This window comes from Myxocyprinus asiaticus, chromosome 12, assembly GCF_019703515.2.
Source record: "Myxocyprinus asiaticus isolate MX2 ecotype Aquarium Trade chromosome 12, UBuf_Myxa_2, whole genome shotgun sequence".
Classification (NCBI taxonomy): Eukaryota; Metazoa; Chordata; class Actinopteri; order Cypriniformes; family Catostomidae; genus Myxocyprinus; species Myxocyprinus asiaticus.
The window spans coordinates 23,579,199-23,594,629 of record NC_059355.1 but is presented as its reverse complement, the minus strand read 5'-3'; the positions used below and the strand labels follow the sequence as shown (position 1 = coordinate 23,594,629).

General features: G+C 35.3%; 1 protein-coding gene across 4 annotated transcripts in view; it reads right to left on the bottom strand.

Annotated features, from left to right (window-relative positions):
• Positions 1-406: 406 nt before the first annotated feature.
• Positions 407-15,431, bottom strand: part of LOC127449634 (piggyBac transposable element-derived protein 3-like) — a 201,945-nt gene continuing 186,920 nt past the window's right edge. For 2 of the 4 annotated variants that reach the window (XM_051713167.1, XM_051713168.1), the window contains exon 6: positions 10,090-12,653. In XM_051713167.1, the coding sequence (XP_051569127.1) occupies positions 12,641-12,653 (13 nt within the window). In that variant the 3' untranslated portion in view covers positions 10,090-12,640. Of the gene's footprint in view, positions 542-10,089; positions 15,422-15,431 lie in introns of those variants that run through there. The other 2 variants (XR_007898764.1, XR_007898765.1) reach the window with 2 other exon arrangements.

The following is a 15,431-nucleotide window of genomic DNA, read 5'->3' as shown; positions in this document are numbered from 1 at the left end:
CACTACATCGACACAACGTCGAGTGAGTGACAGATAGGAAACGTCATGGTCACTTGCGTAACCTCCGTTCCCTGATGGAGGGAACAAGACGTTGTGTCCCTCCTGCCACAAGGCTGAACTACCCGCTGAAATGGCCGGACCTCAGCATAAAACCTGAATGAGTGGTTGCATACCAGCTCCTTTTATACCCGTATGTCCGGGGGTGTGGCATGCAAATACCACTTGCCAATTTTCATTGGCCTTATTTCAAAAAGCAGAGGTGTCTTGGGCTCCCAAGAGTGACCCCTAGTGTCACTACATCGACACAACGTCTTGTTCCCTACATCAGGGAACGGAGGTTACACAAGTAACCATGACGAACTTGCAACCATAGTTGGCTAATGATGCTTTTGGAAAACGCACCCCAGCATAGTACAGACACCAGCACACCATCTTTCCATGCTGGGAATCAGCAATGCTGGTCTATTCAACAGGATTTTAGGCATTGGCTTGCTTCTTCTATGATTTAGAGGCCAGAGATCACCTTCCATGGAGGGTAAACCTGAAGAAAAAAAAAACAAAAAAAAAAACATGGTATTAAAATTTGTAGAAGGGACAGATCTTAGAGCTAGCATCACATTACCAGCACACCGTGATTCCCCACACAAGCCTGTCCTGCATGATGTACGTAACATTGCCGTATCTTCCCCCAGCAGAGTTTTGATACTTTTATGAACATGTCCTCAATCATAAATCACCACCCTGGGTTGCAGCTCTTTGCACTCTGCTGCATCAGATTACAGGTGGAAGACAACGTTCTCTTCACTGGCTCATGGAGCAACACCTAACTCACAGCACTATAGAAGTGACTTGGTAATATTTAATGCACAAATACAGCGCCGTTCAAAATCCACATTGTCTACAGTGAAAATCTGGAATGCAGAATCAAATTTAAACCTGGAAATTAATAGAAACTTTAGGATTTTGGAAAATGTAATATTATGACCTAAAATTAATAAGAAATGTTTAAGGTTCTGCGCCATTTCTAGCTAATCACATAAGTACATTTGTGAAATTGATCATGTTAACTCCTTTGTGTAAAAGGTCAGATTTCTTTGTTTCCACTGAAGCGCACAAGATGCTCTTTGGGACATTTGCAAAACCATGCTGGGATAACATGCATCATCAGATTTTGCAGAAACTTGTGGAGTACAGCTTGATTGCATGATGTCATTTAAGCAAAGGTCTGACAAACCAAATACTATGACATTTATGTTAATTTAGAATTTAGCTTTTCACTCAAATTGCTTTGCTGATTATATATATTTGTTTTGGACAATATACTGTATAGAAATATTTTCACATGTGGTATTTTGAACAACACTGTCCAGTATGTAAAGAAAACTGTATGAACACAGTATTGGATTGTAATCCATCAATTTATTTATTTATTTATTTTTATACAAAAATAAAAAAAATCTGCTGAGCTAAGGAGGGATATTTTTTGTCTATGATGACTCAATGACATGGTTCCCCTCCAAGCTTCAACAGTTTTTTTTTTATCAAACTCAGCGACAAAACTAAGGGGACAGGCTGCAAGGACTTTCTGCAACGTCAGGCTTTGCGGTCATATTGCTTTAAATGACCTCCACAGACATCATCCCCTGTCACTGTGGATCTTCTGATGGTTTTTGAGCAAGCCGCACACAATTTTAGAACAGTTTAAGCACAATGCCGCAAACATTTGAATAAAAATAAAACCACATTCTGCTCTTGCCTTCATCTGGCATTTAAAAGCCTTCATGGAGAGCTCAGGTAAGCAGGTATATGTGCAGCCATCAATGATATTATCGTCAACAAAAACTAAAATGAAAACTGAATAAAAACATTAAATAATAATAATAATAATAATAATAATAATAATAATAATTATTTAAATAATTTGAAATTAAGTATAGAATAAATAAAAATAATTGGAAACATTGGCACTAAACTAAAATACATTTTTATGAGTGCAAAAGTAATCAATAAATAAATATAGTAATAATAATTAAAGAAATTTACACTAAAAGTATACAGTATGACCAAAAATTTGTGAAGACCCCTTTTTAATTAACATGTTTGGCTATTCCATTAATTCCAGTGAAGACAAAGGTTTGACAAATGCTACAACATACTGTACAGTGGCATTCTAAAGAACTGTGTACTTCCAAATTTGTGATAACAGTTTGGGGAGGGCCCTTTTCTGTTCCAGCAATAGATGCAAGCAGCATGAAAGTACAGCTTCTATCTATTTGAATGGGGAAAGAGTTAAATCTCCAAAACGGTTGGTCAGTCTGACAACAATGGTATAAAAAATTGTGCTTCTTTAGGTCAGATCATGTAAAAAAAAAAAAAAAAAAAAAAAAAACGCTATTTGTCAGGCTGGTCCAGCTAATGCGCTTGCACATTCTCGAGTTAACTGACAGGCGATGTCTCTATCTAAAAGGCGATTGTCTCTTTTCCCTGTCAGGCAGGACTTCCTTTTCTATATCCCCCATATTAGGCATTCCAATTTCTCCCATTCATTTTAATACAAGCGCTCCATCTCAGGCTGAATGGTCTCTGGTCTAGTGTGGAAGAACTGGACTGGCCTGCACAAAGTCCAGACCTGAACACACTGAACACCTCTGGGATGAATTGGACGCCAACTGCAAGACAGGGTCCATCACCCAGCATCAGTGTCTGACCTCACTAATGCTCTTGTGTCTAAATGAAGCAAATCCATGCAGCTATATTCCAACATCAAATGGAAAGCCTTTCCAGAAGAGTGGAAGGTGTTATAACAGCAAAGAGTGGGATTAATCCCTATGGTTTTGAAATTAAATGTTCAACAAGCACAAATGAATTGAAAAACAAATAGTGGATACAAAAATCCACATCTAGGCACTCTTGTGGGGTTTTAAGCTAAAAAGCCTTTATAGCCCTCACAATAAAGGCTTTTTAATTTAAAACCCCACAAGAGTGCCTAGATGTGGATTTTTGTTTCCACTATTTGTTTTTCAACTCCCTATCCCTGATCTGGAGCACCTGTGGAATTGTTTGAGTACCGGATGCACTCGTGGACATTTCTTTCTTCTTCAAGCACAAATTAATGTTGGTGTTGAGGTGTCTACAAACATTTAGCCACACTGAATTGACAAACTGAAAATAATAACAATAATAATCAAATAAAAAATGATTAATTAAAACTAGAATAATACATACCATCGCAAAAAGGCAATGCAGTGCACCAAAATGGAAACACGTCTTAATGTTCTCAGATGCAATGTGTAATTCCTTAAACACTGGGCTGTGCAGACATGCTCTCATTGTAGTAATAGCATGGCCATGCCAGCTCATATGCCTCTGTCCTCAAACAGACCCTGAGTAATTTGTTTAATTTACTCATCCTAGACAGAGGGTTGAGAACAGACTGCTTGAAATATCACGTTGTCCTCCCATTTGCATTTATCACGCAACAATATGCCTCACATGTCACAGTAAAAGGTCAATAATGATGATCTTGTGGCCACTCAAACATGCATACATTAAGAGAGATGATGTTACATATTAAACTCTATTAGAGTAAATAGTTGTAGATGGCGAGCTCTATCGCTACAGTGATCTTTTGCAGTTCTAAACCACAGAACCACCTCCTCACATGCTGGCTAAACTTCTAGATATTTAAATTTAAAATAGTTGAAAACAGTCATATATTTGCCTTCAAAACTATGGTTGATAAATAATTACCACCACTCTCAATTGTTTAATTTAAAAGGTAGGTCTACAGGTTTTTACTACAGAAATTGGGGCTATAATATTTCTAGATGCAAGACAGATACAGTTCAAATACAAAAGTTGTATTTATGGCTTTTGGGTAAATGAAGTCAAACACACATTACATGCTTTAGTATTGATTAATAAAATAAATTTAATAGCCACAGTGCTGTAATCATGTTATGTGCTTTCTGTTCTTGAAATATCACCCCTCTGAAGAGACTTCAGATATAGCAATCAAACCAACAGTTATATCACTGAAACAAGCGGGATTAGTGCCATATTCGTAAGCAATTAGGTTGTCTTGTAAAGTAATATTATCAGCAGTAACTGTTATTTAAGGTTGTTAAAAATGTTTCTACAGCCACATATATTTATTTTTTTATTTTCTTTTATTTTTTTGTAACTCTTTAGAATACTGTTCCTACATTAATGGGTATCTACACAGAACAAATTAGTAGCACAACATTAACATTTTAGTTACTACTATTAACTAACCAGACTTGTGATTAACTAATTAGTAAGTAATAGCACACGGATGAATGGTGTTCACTATTAGCTAATCAATAACTACTGTTTTTCATACCTCATGGAGAACTACTAAACAACTGTACTGTTTCATAATTAATGCTAAACTAATCAAGAACTTATATAGGACAAATGATTAGCACTACATTAACATCAGATGTGATTCATCCCTTTTGTTGGATGAATCGCTTCTATTGTTCTCCTTATTTGCAAGTTGCTTTGGATAAAAGCATCTGCTAAAGGAATACATGTAAATGTAAATGTAAACATCTTCATAACTGCTGTTAATGCTGTTCAAAGCTCAAGTCTAGTCTCGTGCTTGAGTCAATGTATACAGCAAGTCAAATCTGTTGACCTTCATTTCATTAACGGATTATATTAAGATGTGAACTTGTGAAGTAATTAACTGTCAATAATCAGGTCATGGCCCTGTTGATTATTATTATTTTACATACTGTACATTTTATAAAGATAACACAGCCTAGGTCAGCACTAAATGTAATCACTGGAGGGTCAAGGAGGGTTACTGGTCCAAAAGAACTCATCAGCCAACATTACCACAAATGCCATATAAATTGCAGCCTACAGTGATTTATTTTCAGATTTGTTTTTCCTTACCAATTCCAGCACTGGTATGACTAAATATAAATTATTCTATTCTATTTAGTGACAAAAATAAAGTACATCTTTACAGAAGCAGGACAGTGTCTCTCTTGTGCTCTTTAACCAGAAATGAACTTAAAGAAATAACCCCTCTAAATTACTACATTGCCTGGTAGAATGTCATTACTAGCCAACTTACCTTACAGAAATATATGGTTCTTATGGATATCTCTCTTTACCATTACAAACGAGTATGCTGTTACTGTCTTTGGGGTTAGATCTCTATTAATAACTAATTCATGGAAGATCGTGGTAACCCACTAGTAATGACTAAAGTGTTACTACATCCTTCTAAAGGAGTTATTGACCATTTGGAACTGTATTCTAAAGTAAAGATCATGGTAACCCGCTAGTAATGACTCAAGTGTTACCACATCCTTCTAAAGGAATTACTAATGATCTTGAACAGTATTCTAAAGTGAAAACACCTTATAAACCATTAAAAGTAATTGAGGTGTTACTTGTCAGTTAATATTGAATACTCAAGTATTTTGTTCATAAACATGTAAAAACATTCAAAACATCTTTCTATGGATTGAATTCATTGAACATAAAATGCATAATAAACACATTACTGCTTTACAATATCTTTGTCAAACCTATAGCAGGATATAATGCTTTTAAAGGTTCTCACAACTGCAGCCTACTACACATGCTGTGTGCTCTGAATGACTGCTGGAGGACATCCACAAGTTTTATATGCGGTGATTAGTGTAAACATTAACTCCACAATCTGCTTTCAAACATTACCTTTCAACTTAAAATAAAAAAATAAAGATGAATAAAAAAATAAATGTCTACAGAAAGTGCACTGATCTCAAAAAGTCACTGGAAAACGACACTTTTCCGAGGGTGATGTCTGTGTCCTTCCTCTTAAATGCTTCTAAAATATATTTTCCATGTGTCCTTTGACTATTTTTGATCAGAACAGAACTAAACATATCTTAACTGCGTGTATGCGTTCATTGCAGCATGTGTTGTTCAGGCGGATCAACACAGAAGAACCGCGTTCTTTTCCTTGCTTTAGCCCCGCCCATCTCCTCAGCTCCAGCATCCAGTATCGTGAATGCTGATTGGATTAGAGTTTTGATGGACGTGTAGTTTTACGATTTAGATTATTCAGTTAGAAGTTATTCAAAAATACATAAAACTGCAAAATACAAAAAATGACTGGAATACACCTACTCTATGATTAACATATTCAAACATATGACTAAAAAATTAATTGTAAAAATAGTTTTTTTTTTCCCCTTAACATTTTTTTGAAACCTTTAAGCTCGATTTTTAAAAGATGTTTCTATATAACATCTCTGACATCCTTATTTGTATATATAGATACCAGACTCTTCTTATGTTACATTCATAAGTTGATCCAGTTCTGTTCGGAAGAAAACAGAGGCACAATCATGCTTCTCTGAAGATGCATTTTCAATTTGACAATACAAATATAATTCTTCACATTTTAGACACTGTATTTGGAGGAGTTAATGTGGTGATGAGTAATTAATTAGTAGTTATTTAAATTTAGCCATAGTTAGTTATTAGTTCTTAATGAGGCAAATAAAATTCAGTATTTACTGATTAGCTATTAGTAATCTTCCACAGTCATCAGTTTGTAATTATTTACTGATTAGTTAATTGTGTTTCCATATTAGTTAATAGTAGTGACTTAAGTGTTAATGTAGTACTACTCGTTTGTCCTGCATTAATCCTGCATAGTTACCTAGTAATGAAGGAACAGTATTCTAAAGTGTTTCCGTTTTTCTTTTTTTATTCTTTTTTATAGATTCACAGACATTTATTTTCAAAACGAGGATTAGTGGAGATGTTTACATTCTATATTGAAGATTGTGGAAATCAAATGACTGCAATTGTGGGATTATCCAGATTTGAGATACTGTTTTAGATGCACTTTACTCTGACATTCAGTCTTACAAGACTCATTGAAAAAAAGGAGCTGCCATTTGTCATTTTAGGAGCTGCCATTGCCCAATTGCATAAGGTATTGTGGGTTAAAAACAATGTCTGTCTAATGCAATGAAAGCTAGACATGGACATTTTAATAATGTGACAACAAAAGAGCATTTTGAGATGAATGATGAGATAACACAACTAACATCACAGGCCTCTGAGCATTGTTAGTGCCCTTTATTGCCAAGCATGTAAATTAACTATACACTAGCTTTACTGAATGGGCTCAAAATATATTAACTTTTTATGCATGATGAAAACTTGGATTCATTTTCAATCAACATCCTGTGGAACCTAATTATCCAAGCCTTTTTGGTGTGAAATGACATAGTAAAAAGGACATAAGCATAGGCTATATTTATTTAACTATAAACCATTATGTGTGGGTTTTATGGATACATTAGCAGGTATTTACTCCTTCCTACCTTGCTTTTCTGTGACTTGAAGAGCTTGTCTGAGAGGATATTCAAACATGTCAAACAGAATGATGGGATGCTCTTTAGAAAATCACTCACTTTATTTTAGTGCAGTGAGGAGGTTTTTGCTGACAAGCCAAGCGGCAGGTCATTTGACTGAGATAGCCACAGGGTTTTACACATCAAATGCAAATGCTATGTGGCTTTTGTTTAATCTGCCTCATCAGGTAGGAGAGCACAGTGCAGATCAAAAATCCCCCACTGCCCTGGACATTTGGCAGTGAGGCCCCCTCTGCCAAATCTGCAGTGGAGCTTCAAAGCGACCTAAGTTTGTCCACCTGGACCTCACAGGCTGAGATGGCCCTATCTGATCATCATTGATAAACCCAGCTAATTAGTCTTTAAAGAGTAGACTTTACCCATTGTTAGACGAGCTGAGCTACTCTGAACATATAAAAATTTCCATATCTGAGTATCACAATGTTAAGCAAGCTTTTTTGACAAATCTGGCTTCAGTTATTGTTTTTGATTCTGCTTTTATCATGTATACTGTAGGCCTTTTTAAATTTCTATTCAGACATTAAAGGGATAACTTTTTCTGCTGTTGTTTGTACAAACCAATCTTTGAACCATTGCTGTGTTTCAAAACATAACTGAAATTTTTTTAAACATTAAAGTCAACATGACTAAGTATGAAAACTTCGATAAAATGACATACTTCAGAGTTACTACAGAGGCAGAACAAGTTATTACATTTTGATGAAGGATTGTGAAGAATTTTTTTTTTTTTTGTATTAATATATGAATCATTCACTATAAGACCAGGAATGTGTATTAACTAGGGCTGCTAATCGATACTTTTTTTTTTTTTACTAATGAATTACATGATAAGCTGATTAATTAATCAATTAATCACAATTAATCGAATATATAAAATATTTGCTGAGCAAGGCACTCAAATAATAATTTAATATGTAATGATTTAATAATAATAGTTATATTTAAATAGTTATAAATGTTATATATATTATAAACATAATAATTCAGATAATTAAAATACATTACATTATTGTGGCAGACAAGTACTATACAAAAAGTGGTTGTTTTAAGTTAAACTTAGTTTGAAACTTAGAAAAACACGTCTTGAGATCACTGCATTCGAAATTGTGCTTCATCCAGCTGTGTTTGAATGCAAGAATGTGTCCTCATCTTGTGATGTCCTTAGTGTCAAGCAAGAGTGTAGTTTGTTGTCTGTACATCTGTGTGTTGCCTGTGCAGCTGGAGTTTCGCTTACTGCCACCTGCTGAAAATAGTTGGTACTTCAAGCTAAAATTGCTCTGATTGGTAGTAATATTTCTTATTATGGTCCAGGGACATGATTAATTGTGTTAATTATTTTAACATGTTATTTTTTTATTTTTTATTTAATTAATCATACATAAAGTTGCACTCAGTAACTTTTTGTTCGCGTCATCTTGGACTTACAGTGACATCTAGTGGCATGGATGCAGCATCATTCATAAATCATATTTTCAGGTACAGATGCCATTGTAGAAATTCACTATTCACAGTCAGCCATGATTATTTAATTTTTTACCTTATTTACCTCTAAATTACTAAACTACACCATTAATTTTAATATAAAATAAGAACATTTTATGTCACATTCACTTCAGTGAAAATCGACATTTCTCAATTTAAATCAGGGAGAAAATATGAAAAAAGGTGCCATACAAAAAAAAAAAAAACAAAAAAAAAAACAAAACTTTTAAAGTAAAATTACCTGAAATTATACAATTATAACCAGTAGATTGCTGCAGAGGTTCAAACATTTGCCTGGTTGTAGCAAAAAAAAATTTTTTAGATCTTATCACAAGTTCTGCATTTGGTTATTTATTTAGATATTATTAAAGACATAAAAAAAAAAATCACTATTTTTGTCAGAGTTTAGCATGTTTTTGGTTTGAGGTTTTTTGAAGTGTCAGTTGTCACAGTGATGCCATGTTATGATTACAAACCACAGTGTTACAAAGAGAAGACTTAGAGTAAAATTCAATCATTTATTTCAAACATCCCAATTCAATAAATCAATATAATAAATTAATAAAGAATGTCAATAAAACCAACAGCAATAAACAGAAATTAACAGGAATGAACAGTGATAATTGATTTTGTATACAAACAGGAGACTTGTTTAAAAAAAAAAAAACCTTTCTAAAATTCAGCCTTTGATCTGTGCGTGTGTGTCTGCATGTGTGAGAGTCTGTGTTGGTGTGCGTGCATGTGTATAAACATGCTTGGTGTGTGCTAGGTATTATTTCCTCACCCTTTCATTTATGCGTGTGTGTGTATCTGTGTGTGCGTGCGTGCATGTGTGTAAGTATGCTTGGAGTGTGCTAAGTAATATAGTCTCACCCCTTCATTTCTGTGTGTGTTCTGCATTGTGGCCGATTTTATTTGACATACTCTGTAAAAAAAAAAAATGCTCTCTTTTATAGTCTCACCTTTTCATTCCTGTGTGTGATTGTGTGTGTGTGAGCACGTGTTATGCATTGTGGATGTGTTGTAGTATCACCCCTTAATTTCTGTGTGTGTGTGTGTTCTGGAATGTGGCTGATTTATTGATTTTATTTGACAAATAATATATATATATATATATATATATATATATATATATATATACATATATATATATATATACATATATATATAAAAACAAAATATGCTCATTTTATCTTCTCACCCATTCATTTCCTATGTGAGGTCAAATCTGACCTCGAACATCACAAGTGTGAGTTTTTTTGTCACACCACCACACAACTTCATCCAGCCCATTTTCTTTTCTTTTTCTTTTTGTGTGTGTGTGTATAGACAACAAATATAGGAAATGTCACCAAATCTCATGCCACTGAGATGAAGGAAACCATGTTTTTAAGGAAGCAAAGTTCAAAAGGGGTCATTTTTGACCGCAAAGCTACAAACAAGGGTTAACATGTTAAATCGACAGCCCTAGTGTTAACATTAGCTAACATCAGCGTGTGGCTAGGCTAATGAATTGATGACTGAATGCATACAAAAACATATTCAGCCAAAATATTCAGTAAAATAATGCAATATTACATTTTAAATAGAGGACACTATGTCCTCTCAATTCGTTTCAGTAGCCTACTGAATAAAAATCCATTCAGAATTGTTTAATTGTGTTTGTTAATAAGTTTGTTGTGGGTGACACAAATGATGTGCAGTGTTTCCAGAAAATTCTGGGCAAACTGAGTTATCTTTAAAAGTATCATACTTTTTTCAAATAAGTAATCACATAGGCCTAATTAATTAACACATTATTACACAACTATATTCAGTTCTTAAGTTTGATTTGATTGAGGAGACATGAATGATAAAATAAAAAGGAAGAAAAAACAAGAGCTACACTGTTCATCGTGCAAGAGATTGTCATCTGTGGGTTAACAGCTAGTTATGATGTCTGAAACCATCCAAGACCCAAGCAGATTACATATTTGACCTGCAGTTGAATGGTGAGAGCATTTTTGTAACATTTCCAAAAGGAAAGAGGAGAGTCTGTGCTCCATGGAAACTGAAAAGCACTTGAGCCACATGACCAGTTTATCTCACCAGTAATGGAGGGGAAGGACAATGCAGGTCATCCCACAGAACACAAACAAGCTGTACGTTGCACATTTTCTATCTAATTACAATTCCTGCAAATCACATTATCTGTTGTAGTTCATACTTCACCAGAGCCATATTTAGATGTTTTTATTTAGATGATTGCACAGAATTAAAATATATGGTGTGAGTCATTAAAGGCAATGTTTTGTTTTAGAAGCCAGATCACACATTATGTTCTAATAACTCACTAAAAGAACTTCAGAGCATTAAACAGAGGAAAGTGCCTGTAGTCTCAAGAATTAAACTGTTCACCTAAAAATGAAAATTATGTCACCATTTACTCACCCTCATATCATTTCAAACCCCTATAAATACAAAAACAGAGATTTCGTAGAAAGTATTGGTTGTTTTTTCCATGCAATTCCAATGATCAAGGACTGGACCTTTCAAGCTTAAAAAATTATGCATAAACATCATAAAAGTATATCATAAATGTCTAAACGACTTATGTGCTATATTCTATTGCAATGTAAGTCTTCTAAAGCCAGAAAATTGTGTAAGTAACAGAAATTAAAGTCATTATCCACTGAAAATCTTAACCACCCCCTAGCTCTCCCTAATGATATCCTATTTATGAATGAACTCTTTTGAGGTGTTTTTTTTTTTTTTTTTTTTTTTTTTTATGAAATGGGTTATCCGGTTCACAAAACTGGTCTAAATGATCCAGATGTCCAGTTCCAGGGGAATATTAGCAGCGAATAAACACAAATTTGGGTGTGTTTTTCACACAACGCAATAGACCACTTTTATGATACTTTAATTTTGCTTTAGCACATATTTTAAACTTGAAGGCTCCAGTCCATATTCATTGTAACTGCATGGAAGAGCAATTAGGAAGAAAGTCATTTAGGTTGGAATAACATAAGGGTGAGTAAATAATGACATAATTTTTGTTATTGGATGAAATATTCCTTTAATAAGAGTTTAACAAGAGTTCTACAGAAACCTGAAAATACTGTTGCTACATCTGAGAACATCCAGGAAGTCAAAGGCTTAACTGTTTTACTTACTATAAAAGATGTAGGTTATCTAAATGGCAGAGTGCTATGCAATGGTCCTGCTGCTGTAGCTGGGGCATGTGACCTTTTCACTTGGCATTTGTTCCAGTGCCCTTCTGGAGAACACGGCTGTCAGATAGGCATCCTTCAAAGAGGGGGTGGCATCACCCGCCCGCCTGCCTCTCTCTCCTGCCGTAGTGTGCTGTGACATGTGGAGACCCAGATGTAGCAGGAAGAGTAATCCACGCTCACACACTCATGAAAGTGCCCATCTGGCCCTGTACGTGCACACTAAGCCCTGAGAGCACACATGCATGCAGGCATGGGTGGACTGGAGACCACACTGATGTTGGTGTGTCTGCTGTGGCATTTCCTGACCTCTGTAAGATGTTGGATGAGAGATGAAAGACTACATCCACAACAAGACAAAATTACAGATATGCCTATACATATTTGTGTAGCAGTTTTACTCTGGTTGTGTGGACTGACTTGCATAACCTAGCATGGACAGATACTGAAGAATGAGATCTAGGTGCTTTTTATTCCTGTAGAGACATAGAGCATTTTCAGCATGTTATATGGCACACTTGTCCCTCCCCTTCACTCAGCATTCCTGTGGAAAGAGCAAAGAAAAATGCATCTGACCCCATCAGCCGTCAACGTGCTTCTAAGGATGACGCAACTATCGCGTTGAAGTAAGTACATAGTGTGTGCCGCAAAAATGTGCCCTACTGGGAAAAATCTGTTTACATGCTTTAGTTCCTGCTGAACATAATTAACCATGTACACTTCTGAGCAAAGTTTGTACTATATGAAATGACTGCTTTAACTCATAGCCGTTTGTGGAAATAAAACAAACAATAAAATAAAATAAAACCAACAATGAACATTAACATAATTAGGCAAAATATTGACCTAGCTACATTTGCATATGTATGCATGATTACACACAAAGTAAAGCAAATACCATAAACCATACAGTATGTGAAGAAAACAAGTGTGTTAGAACTCTGCAGTGAGAACATAGACTGGAACTGTAGTAAGCCACAACAGAACCGTTCAGTCTGAGTTAGTCATGTTGTTAAAGTATTATAACATTATTCAGTGCTGCAAGGATTATTAAAAAATCACTTTATTTAAAACATGATACACAAAATACAATTTAAAATGAGGATAATTAAATCCTGCAATTAAATCTGTATTATAAATCTTATTGGATTGTGTGATAATTTGAATTTTCTTTTCTGTGAAGATCAAAGTTTATATATATATATATATATATATATATATATATATACCTTTAAAAAAAAAGTCAAGCAAGGCATTTATTCCTTAAAAGGTGTAAAAATCATAAAAGTAAAATTTCTACAGAGTGTATAATCCTTTGACATTTGAATTGCATCAGTTTTTCTGAAAGTCCTCAATAAGTGGTCTTAGAAGTTCTGCGAATCCCTTGAAAAATCGGACCAATAAAAAGTGACATGTGCAATGAATTATGTTAAACTATAAAATGGCAAAAGAGCTTGAGGATATTGATAAAGTAAAGCAATAAAACTCTGTATCAACTTAACTGTACTGATTAAACGCATTTATCATAACATTATCATCACTGTGCAGAAAGAGCAATAAAGCATCTATTCATTTTCCACCCATTTCTTCCCTGTCCATGTGTAGGAGAACAGAGCGGCATCATCCATTTGAGTTTCATCTACTGAAAGGTACAGGTGCAGGTGAGAGCTCTAACATTAAAGGGGTCATGATATAAGGAATAAAAATGTCCTTGATCTTCTGACATAAGAGGTCATTTAACTATAAAAACAAACTGCAAGTTTCAGAGCTCAAAACTTCCTCACCAATGCAAAAACCAAGCTTCAAAAACAGCTAGTTTGGATTTTCCCTACTTTGTGATGTCACACGGATGAATACATCAGCACATAACTGCCTCTACAGCAAGACAACAATGCCTACATTTAACCTTTTCTCACGTGAGTTTCTGCTGTACTAACGGATCTCCCAGCGTGAGTTCTTTAATGTGCACTGTAATTAAAATAAATGTTACCTCACACTTCACAGCAGATGGATGACAAATTATGTCACAGCAGGTGCACTGAAGGTCAGATTGTATATTATCAAACATATAATGTGGTTTTTAGATGTTTATAATGATTGATTATGATAGATAAGATGCGATCACGATTGGCTTGCCAGCTATGCACGCCACTATATTTTCGTTGCAATGCAAGATGGGATTCTGAGTTTGTATCTTCATAGAAGCATATAATAAGAGGAGCATAGAAGGTTCTAAAAACCTAGCCCTTCCACTCTCCCAGCCCCGGAAGTGGTTGTGATGGATGGAATGGGAGAAGGCTAGAGTGGACTGACTCAGGCATGCCAGGCATATATCTATGACAGTGACATGCTCCTTTAATACTCATAGAAAATGCAATTCTCTTCTGAATTTAGATGTACGCTCAGCTAAATTATTGGGAATGCAAGTATTATTAATCATGTTCATCTACGGACACACAAATCATGGCTAGTATTAACAGCGATTGTATCGGCATGCACTTCACTTCACTTTTGATAAAAAAATAAAAAATAAAAAAAAACATTATGTATTCAAACATGAAAAAAATAATCCAAAAATATTTATATTTTTATTTATTTTTTTCCCCCTTTTTCTCCCCAATTTGGAATGCCCAATTCCCAATGCACTCTAAGTCCTCATGGTTGCATAGTGACCGTCAGTCTCCGCATCTTATCATGTGGCTTGTTGAGTACGCACTCAACAAGCCATGTGATAAGATGCACGGAGACATTGCACATGTGGAGGCTTCACGCCATCCACCGCAACATCCACACACAACTCACCACGTGCCCCACTGAGAGCAACCACATTATAGCAACCATGAGGAGGTTACCCCATGACTATAGTGACTCTACCCTCCCTAGCAACCAGGCCAATTTGGTTGCTTAGGAGACCTGGCTGGAGTCACTCAGCATGCCCTGGGATTTGAACTCGCGAACTCCAGGGGTGGTAGTCAGCGTCTTTACTCACTGAGCTACCCAGGTCCCCCTAACCAAAAATATTTCTAAATTCAAATGACACTTTAAAGGAATTTAAAATATAATCATACAAAAATCATACCCAATCCAAACATTTTAGTCTCTCCTTCTTCCTCCAGCCCCTTTTGCAGTGACTTAAAAATCAATCTCTACAACAGGTGGAAAATTACTACTAGGCTACTGTGGTGATGGGGGCGTGGTCGTGTGTCTGCACATGTGAGGAAAGAGGGAGTGGTGTGGCTCGTCAAGTTGGTTGACATGATTTCAAACAGCTGTTTCTCATTACAGTGGTAGTGGAGAGACACCTTAAAACAGCTGAACATGC